General features: G+C 44.1%; 1 protein-coding gene across 1 annotated transcript; it reads left to right on the top strand.

Moving 5' to 3' along the window:
- Nucleotides 1-4,142: 4,142 nt before the first annotated feature.
- On the top strand, nucleotides 4,143-6,623 carry fam181b (family with sequence similarity 181 member B). The gene has a single exon (XM_076281531.1). The coding sequence runs from the start codon at nucleotides 4,336-4,338 to the stop codon at nucleotides 5,431-5,433; it is 1,098 nt and encodes a 365-aa protein (XP_076137646.1). The 5' UTR covers nucleotides 4,143-4,335; the 3' UTR covers nucleotides 5,434-6,623.
- The last annotated feature ends 2,962 nt before the right edge of the window (nucleotides 6,624-9,585 follow it).

Raw genomic sequence — 9,585 nt, 5'->3', positions numbered from 1 at the left:
ATATAACATGTTGAAAATGAACATTTTGACTATTGCATGAAAAATATTTGATCATTTTGAATTTCCTTCCAGCAACACGTTTTTAAAAAAGTTGAAACAGGGAATGTTTACCACTGTGCTGCTTAACCTCTTAATTTCACAAAATTCTAAATATGTGCAGAATTAATTTTGGCATTGCTTTCCTGAAATATTCAAAAACATTGCCTGGATGGCAGTATATGTTGCTCAAAACCAGTATACATCATTCAGAATTGATTGTGCCTTGTTTCAAACTGAGCACTAAAACAAGTTGGATAGGTTGGATACTTGGAAAGGCCCTCTTCTCTTTAGCCCAGATGACGCCATAATTTCCAAATAGAATTGCAAATTTTGATTATCAGAGGTTTTCCTGAGCCCCAATGATTTTCTTTACAGAAACAGCTTTGGTTTTAATGCAGTGCCATCTGAGGTCCCATATTGTTTTTCAGCTCTATAGTTTGCAATGATTTCTCTGGATTCTCTAAATATTTTAATGATATTATACAGATGGTGAACTCCCCAAATACTTCACAATTTCATGTTAAGAAGAATTAAAATTACATTGTTTCATCATTTGTCCACACAGGTTTACACAGTGATGAATACCCCTACATCTTTACTTCTAAGAGACCCTGCCTCTCTGGGATGGTCTTTTTCATACCCAATTATGTAGACAGTTACCCTAATTAGTTTGAAATGTGTTCCTGGTGTCAAATTCAAAATTAACATATATTTTCCATGAAATAGTCAAATTGGTCATTTTCAACATTTGATATGTTGTCTGTGTCCTTTCGGCAGCTAATTGAGTTTACGAGATTTACATTCTGTTTTGATTTGCATTTTACACAAAATCTCAACTCTTTCTGATTTGGGGTTGTAACAGAAAGTGTCCTGTCTTTGATTTGGAATTTGAAGGTATGACTCATATTTATTATTTATCTTTCTGTTTATTTATTTATTTTTTATCCTTTGGTTGGCAGTCTTTTTTCCCCCAGCTGTCACTTGTAGACTATTTCCACAAGTTCAAGTGTGTTGGAATCCCCCCTCTGTGGCATATTCAATGCGATGCTGTGTCTGTTCTGCCCTGCACACCAGCCCGTCTCCACCCTTCCCTCCCTCCCCCTCTTCTTTTCCTCCCGAGGTCTTTATGTGGCCATGTAGCCCTCGTTTCCGGAATCAGCGCGTCAAACTCACTCTCCGACGTGAATGACCCGCAAACACAAAAAGCTCTGACAGAAGAAGGCGGCTAAATATTTTCTTTGGTGTCAGCGGGCCAACATAGGGCTGGTGGTGGAAGTTCAGGGGAAGAAAGGGCTTGATGAGAGCACATGACGTTTCAATGGCTCTGACTATAAGACACACACACTTTTATTCAAGCCAAACGGTCTCTCTCAAACATTCTTAAGGGGATCTTTCAACAATGTCCTGTATTTCTACTTGAAAGACCACCAAAACCAACCACACATAACCAAAAACATTATTGTTTTTTAATTAATTTTAATTAATTTATTTCTACTCCTTTACTACCCTACTTTTTCTTTAAAAAAACAATCGCACACACACTTTAGCTGGCTTAAACAGTGCTGCAACAGAGGCGCAGTGAATGTGTGGCATTCGTCCAGAAGCATATCGATGAAAGGCCCATAACTAGCTGGGAAAAGGTTGTTTTTGTGCACTGTTGCTACGTCTCCCATTGTTGCCCCAACTGTTTATTGTGTGGCCATGTCAGCTTCAGTGGGCCCTTCCATTCAGGACCCGGGCCTGTGCTGGGCTACAGATAATTAGATCAGTGCTATCACTTTCACTGTCCCCCTTTCTCCACTGGAATTTACATGATAATAACAGTTTCTCGAAGGGTACCTCTCTCTCTCCTCTCTCTCTCACTCGTTCTCCCTCCCTCTGACCCTCTGAAGCGGTAAAATCCCCCACCCTTTCCACCATGCAGTGATTCACTGCTTCACCTTAAAATGCACTTTTAGGAAAGCAAGAGGGGGGGGGGGCCTGGGAAAACACTTACCCAGGGGTGAGAGGGACTGGGAGACAAAAACGTGAAGCACTGCCCAGCTTGTCCAGACCGTAAGCTTATCAACATAGGCACGTGATTGGACAGCCAGCTCAGCCCAAATGACAACATACAAAACAAAAGTGGCACATAAAATTGAGTGTGGATTTATGTTAACTGTGCTCAACTTACCCTAAAGGCAAGAAGAACTGTACTCATTTGCTATTAGAACTTAGAACATACACATACAACAAACAGAAGTCAGGCAGAGGGTTTGCAAGTCTGGCAGTGCTGTGCACAAAAAGCACTTTAACTTGAGGAAAAAATTGAGGAAAAAATGAGGGCTGATGCTCAAGAACTCTTTCATTTACATAAAGCCTCTTCTGTCTGTGTTCCAGTATCCCTTTCTCATTTTGAGTCTTTAGCCAGCGCCGCCTTCCAGTGTTCGACAGTTTTCCTCAGTATTCCACAGTATTCTGCAGAACACTTAAACTGGGATCAGACCGGACCCCCATGAACCCCACGCCCCAACTCCCCTGGACTTGGACCCCTCCCCTGCGTTACAGCATTCACCGCCGGCCAACAAACTTCCTGTAAATGCGTGATTGTTTACTGCGGCACTTTTCAGTCATCGCCGGAGATTTCTTAAGGTCAACATTCCTTTTGGCACACTGTGCTTGAACTGCACTTTATCCCCCTTTAATTTAACAGCTCCGGCAGCTTTTCTAGTTAAATCGACTGTTCATTATTGAGACCCATTTTACGAAGGGGCTGTGAGGTGCAGTTTAATGAATCTCTGGCACAAAGCTCCCTTTCATGGCCTGGGGAAAGAATAGAAGCTATTTAGACCCTGTAGGGCTGTATGTCAAAGACATCCCATAATAGTTGTCAGGACTGGGTAGAAATTCCCACTGGTGCGGGAATGCTCAAAAAAAAGAAAGAAAGGAAGAAAGACAGAAAGAAAGAAGAAAAAAAAAGCAGAAGACAGAAAGACAGAGAAAGAAAAAATCAACTTGTACCATGAGCAGATTAAGACACAAGCAGAAGAGGATGCCCACTTGGCAGACCAGAGGAGCCGGTTCAGTTCAGCTTGTCCTTGTGGAGTAGTTTGTGACATGCCATCACACAATATGTCTAGACGTGATAGGCAGAAATAGCAGTTCAGACATTGGTTAGTCACGACTGACAATTAGATTATACTTTACAAATGAGCAGACTGTGATGGATGAGAAACTACAACACTTCAAGAGCATATGGTTAATATAATGGCCAAGTTAGTGACGAAAAACAAACCTAACTATTTAAACCCCAATTCCAGTTGTTCAGTTTTGCATTTTTGAGAGAATATATGCAGTCTAAATAGCCTATAACAATAGTTATATAGGCCTATACTGGAATGAGTAACAAAATGTTATGCATTATGTATTAAAATAATTTATTTTGATATTTGCAAATGAGCTAAGTGATTGTGAGGATGACAAATACTGCAATTAAATACTAGAGCAAAAAGGATACTTAAGTAGTTTGTAATATGATTAGGCGTATCTGTGTTAAAAACATTAACTCTCCTTCAGGCCAAACTGTTTTTCACAAATACAATTACAATTCTGTTAAATTTACATTCTATTTTTATTTTGCCTATAGCAAACGCATTACAAGTTCCAAATCCCTTCAAAAACTGCTGTTTTAGGAGAGGCAAAAGTTTCAGAATAAAGGCTGATTGCACACACACACACACACACACACACATACGCACGCACACATGCACACACACACATGCACACACACACACACACACACACACACACACACACACACTCACTCGCACACTCACACAAGGTAGAGATGGGGAGCCTTTTTGCACAGTTGCCAGTGGACATTGTCCTGAGCCCCAGCAGGGCACCTCAGACAAATCCGCTCTTAGTTGCAGGTGGTCAGGCGTGAGCAAAGAGTTAAGTCCAGGGGGCCCTCTGCCCCTCCTCTTTGATGTCCTGACATCATCGGCCCTGCCTCCCTAAAGAACTCTCTCCCTTCCCCCCCACCAAAAAAACACTTTTCTTCCTTCAGTGTAGTCCTGGAGCGTTAGTGAGAGAGGAGTGTTTCGACACAGTCCAACTTCAGGACCAAGAGTTCGGAGCAGAGAGTCCTTGTGCTGGTACAGGCAACAGTGAGAATTAAACAGCATCTGGAAAAAAGACAGACAAAAATGCTCAAGTGAAGCTCGAAGGCCTTCATCTTGGGACTGTTGTGGAGTGGATATGGAGTGCGCAGGAGCAGGTGTTTGCTTGTGAACAGCTCAAGCGGAGAGAGAGGCAATGGCTGTTCAGGCTGCTATCATGAACTCGCAGTTCCTGAATTTCTGCTTCCCGGGCTCAGGGATGGAGTTTAACGTGGACAAGGGTCTGGACGGAGGCCTAGGGCTCTGCGAGTCCGACCGGGACGAGGGTGACTACCGTGAAGCCACACGGGACCTGCTTAGCTTCATCGACTCAGCCTCCAGCAACATCAAGCTGGCCCTGGACAAGCCAGTGAAGTCCAAGAGGAAGGTGAACCACCGCAAGTACCTGCAGAAGCAGATCAAGCGCTGCACGGGGATCATCGCTCCCGGGAGCCCCCCTCAGCAGAGCCCGACTCAGACCAGCCCCCTGGCCCCGGACCTGGCCAAGAGGCAGTGCTCTCCGCCATCGTCTCTGCAGCAACAACCATATCAGCAGCCGCAGCAACAGCAACAACAACAGCAGCAACAGCCGGGAACTTTCCAGGGCAAAGTGCCACCTAAGAGGGACGGGGTGCAGGCCAACCTCCAGAGCAAAAGCCTGGCTGCCCTGTTCAACTCCGCGGCCAAGGACAGCCGCGGGGAGCGGGCCAAGAAGCCCCCCCTCCGCCACCGCAACCTGCCCCCCTCCTTCTTCACCGAGCCGGCCAACTGCCCCAGGGTCACGTCCACCTCCGGGATGAGTCTCAAGGACCTGGAGCGGGGGAACCCGGAGGCGTCCGAGTTCTTTGAGCTCCTGGGGCCGGACTACAGCAACATGCTCCTGGAGCAGGACTTCTTCCAGAGCGCCGGGCCCGGCTCCCTGGCCCGACTCCCTCCGCAGGACGTTCCGACGACGCCGGGCCTGGAGCCGGTGCCGTACGACTCTCCGCACTACGTCACGGGCGGATTCGTGTACGCCGAGCCGTGGACTACCTGCGTGGCGCCGACGAAGAAGTCTGCCGAGGGCATGAGGACTGGCCCCGGTGGCCAGGCTGCCGTCTACAGCCCCTCGGATTCGGCGGCCCCTGCGGTCCTGGAGGATGGCTCCTCGTGTGGTCTGGCCTTCCCTGCCTTCTTCACAGACTGCTCCGGCTCTCCGGGCCCATACGATGGGAGTCTGACCGCTGGGTACACACGTGGGAGCTTCTCTTTATAACACAAGCCATGGAATGCAGTGCCTCTGCATCTCTACTTAGAAGAGATGGAGGTAGATGCGTCAGCTTCTGAACACCATTATGCAGTAGAGTGTTCTTGTTTATAGAATTTCATCTCACGTTCAAATTCCTTTTCCCCCCAACACATCCACTGATTCATGCAGCCAAAAAGAAGGTAAATCATTACATTTTGAGCATGTTCCCACTTAAAACAGAGTTAAATGTATTTCACAAGTAAACTGAAGTTTTTGCTTGTTAAGATCTTAAAGCACATCTCAGGGGGTCATTTGCTGCGGCCAATCGATTTTCTTGTTTACCAGCAGATTTTTCAGTGAGTGTAAGTGTCAGTTCAGTTTAAGTTTTCAGTAAGAGTGATATAAAGCGGTTAAATTTAAATTTCTGAACATCTGTTCATGTTGTGTCCGAGTCCTCTCATGCTTCAGTTCGTTGTGTCATTTCTATGTACTAGAAGAAGCCAAGTTTACAGTCCTGTAGTTAATGTTTTAATAGCTCCCCCTTAAAGCTGGAGCCACATCTCCATGATGACGTTTTTAATTAATGGTGTTCTGACAGTTGTTTAGGCTCACAACAATCATCTCTGTGAATCTTTAATCCTAGCTTTCCATGGCCTCTCAGTACCACTCCGACTGTGCAATGAAAGCAAGAATGTACTCTCAAAATACATCAAAGTTTTAATTAATCTTTTATTTCCAGGGCATTAGGTTGAAATGACTGTACAGATGAGAATGTGTGCTCACTTTACACTAGACCTGTTTCAGAAATCCCAAAATATAATAGACAAAATGCTAACACACAAGATAGGATTGAAGGGCAAGATACTCTATTGCAAACTAACATTCCATCATTAGATATCATATCCATTTTCATTCAAATTAAATAATAATTTTCCTAATGTCATTTATATGCTTGTTGTTAGTATAACTGAATCTCCTTCTTTCCTATTTTTTTTTTTTGCAAGTATATGAAGCTGGACTCTTCAAAGTTACTGTGGACATTTTTAAACATTTGTATGCAATAGACACAGGCACCAACAGCTTTGTTATCTGATGTTTGTTGAATTTTCAGATTTTGTACAGAAAAGGTTGGGTAGGTAGGGAGTCATGGTGTAGAATCAGAACACATTGTACAGAAAGTTTAATGTGTACAAACAGATGTATAAGTATGCTACAAAAATAAAGCTGGACTTTATTTCTCCAAAACCTATGTTGGCTAGTAGGGTGAGGGTTATATTGCGTTGATATTTATTTAATATGTTGCAAGTATTTATTAATATGTTAACTAATTTAAAACTCGCGCAATGACAAGAAAATGCAACCTAAATTTGTGAAGTTAGAAAACTTACAAACTGGAGCAGGGTCGCCCTCTGTTGGTGACGTCAATGCTGGACCTAATGTAGGCTACGGCTACAGGTTCATATAGGCTATGACAAAGCAAAATGTTGAATATTCTTGCGCAAATCCATTGTCTACCTGGACAAAAACTATTTCCTTCGCCGAAATTCACCACTGAGTAAAGTAAATATATCATGAAAACAATTGCCACTTATTTCCCTTTGCCCTGGATCCAGTCAATGTCCATCGACACGATGAGGGTGCAGCATTAGATAAATGACTTTAGAGTAACTTGTTAGTGCGTCCCTCCACATGATGGCAGTGTTGATGCTTTGGTTTGCTTTCTCACTGGAACAACGGTATGGGCTAAGCGACAGAGACCTGAAAATACAATTTGATTGTCTCTAATTGAATAAGAATTTAATAAGAAATGCAATGCATGAATGTGCAGTCATTACGTGCGATTGTAATTCAAAGAGCGTTAATCCATGTAAACAAACTTCCGAGGGGGTCGCTTCACCAGGGGATGTATGTGATCCGAGCTACGCGATGGATTTGTAATTGTAATCAGATTGGTATAGATTCCTGCTGTGCGCATATTGAACGTGCTCGCCGCCGTGAGCTCAGAGGAGATACCGGATATCTCCGGAGATCTGAGACCATTCCGTACCACTACTCCTATTTTTCAGAGAATAAGTACTGTAAATTGACTCTGGATGCTGATATAAATAGTACCTTTGATATAGTTACAGCCGCTACTACATGTCCTCTTCTCATTTACACAAAATGCTGTTGTGTGTATAGACTACATGTGATTCTGGTTTTTGGAATGTTGATAGCTAGTTCCTTGATGTGCAACACAATATGTTTTAATGTGTGATTGTATACATGTGTGGTGTACCAATGTAGCCTACAAGAGAGTAAGTGAAACATTACCCTGTGCACATGAACATCCTGCAGAGTAAATCCATAAGGTTGGTAATGTTGGTGTCATCAACTGAGCTTTGTCAACTGTGCAATGCAGGTGCACAGTGATTTATCCCCAGAAGCTGTCATACAAACGTCTGAAGCCTGCTCTCCAGCCAAGGCCATTCACAACTTCAACACATTCCCAACCTGCAGATTTTTCCCCCTCATCCAGAGTGTGATGAATGACAGTCACCCTTCACCGGAACAGAGGCCCCATGAGGAAAATACTCCTCTGTGATAAACCACAAACATTTGTGCATTCGGAATACGGAGTGGGCAGTCCATTTTGTACAATCTTTCTGTTCATCACACATGGCTTCATGCGATGATTACAGCTTGTCGGCCTGCACTTGACTCCTGCCTGACCCCGCTAAGCTGCTCCTCTGTGGCCCCAAGCGTAGGCAGCCTGGGTGGCTGGAGCTTGCGCTGCGTGTGAGCCTGCAACATGACATTCACAAGTCCTTCTCTTAAACACCCCGCTCCCTCCTTCCTTGCACACCCTACCACCCCCCTCACCCACCCTCTCTCTCTCTCCATCTCACTAGCACCCCCCCCCCCACCCTCTTCTCCAAACTCTACCCATCAGAACCCATTGATGAGTCAAAGCCCTCCTACTCACATTAAATCAAAAACGCCTCTCAGTATTTGCTCTCCTAAAAATGAGCGGGCTTATTAAAAACAAATAAATTGGGGGAGCAAATGATGAGCGTGGTGCTTCAGGCGCACAGTACGTTCAGGTGTTTGAGAGAGATGGGAAGATCGGCAAGATATAGCCGTGATGATGCTGAGGCAAGAGGTCTGCTGCAGCAGGAACCTTCTATTCTGCCTGCTTAATGTTTGTGTAAATTATTCAGGTAGGATGAAAAGTATATTCACTTGCACTTTACCTAGTTCCCCTTTTGTTCCGTTCCCCTACTGAGAGTGGGCAACAATTCTGATGTGGGTTGAGTGGATTGGTGCATTTCTGTGTGTGTGTGTGTGTTTGCATTTTTGATGTGGATATTGCGTCAATCCCCCGAATACGTGTCTGCCTGCCATGAGACTTGCAGATCAAAAAAAGATGTTGGTGGAGATTTTTGTATAAAGTGCAGCACAGGCCTGTAAAAATTGACTGACACAAATCTCCCATGCAGATCACATTAATGAGAGAGAGAGGAAGAGAGAGTTCCAGAAAGCCCAGACGAAGGAAGGCTTTCCCCATGCTGAGAAGTGCTCCCTGACAAACGCTACAAATCCCAAACGCCCACAACCTGCCAACTCTGCTTCACCTCACACACACACACACACAGATTCACATAGTTGATAAACACACACACACACACACACACAGATTCACGTAGTAGACACACACACACACACACAGATTCACGTAGTAGACACACACACACACAGATAGTGAGAGACGGAGAGAGAGATTCACATAGAGTACATGTACGCATACTTTTACACACAAATAGCATACCAAAAGACGCATACAGAGTGCATTCTCTCCTACACTTTTGCACATAATCAGACACTCACACTCACAGACAGGACCACTGAATTTTGCATCAGTCTGCTGAAATACTGCAAACTGAATCTAGAGAACACTCTGCTCAACCACCAGCAATTCACTCCGATGGATTTAAATATACATGATATTTCAACGCACAAAAAGTCTTTTCTTTCCCCTCTCCAGGTCTGTCTGAAATGCATCTAGCTATAGGCTTACTACAAAAGAGGCAAATACTGAACATCCAAATAAATAATGTCTTGTTTTATGCAGCAATCTGATTTATGCAGATATTTCCATAACTTCTGCTCATGTCCTGATCACCATGCAAATTTTATGTG

The sequence above is a fragment of the Alosa pseudoharengus genome, unplaced genomic scaffold (genome assembly GCF_046254945.1).
Source record: "Alosa pseudoharengus isolate Yale_2024_CS ecotype anadromous, Long Island Sound unplaced genomic scaffold, YU_APseudo_1.1 YU_APseudo_1.1_scf_13, whole genome shotgun sequence".
NCBI lineage: Eukaryota > Metazoa > Chordata > Actinopteri > Clupeiformes > Clupeidae > Alosa > Alosa pseudoharengus.
This window is presented reverse-complemented; position numbering and strand designations above follow the sequence as displayed.

Excerpts from the sequence above, each read along its gene's own strand:
- fam181b (XM_076281531.1), top strand. The coding sequence starts at position 4,336 with ATGGCTGTTCAGGCTGCTATCATGAACTCGCAGTTCCTGAATTTCTGC.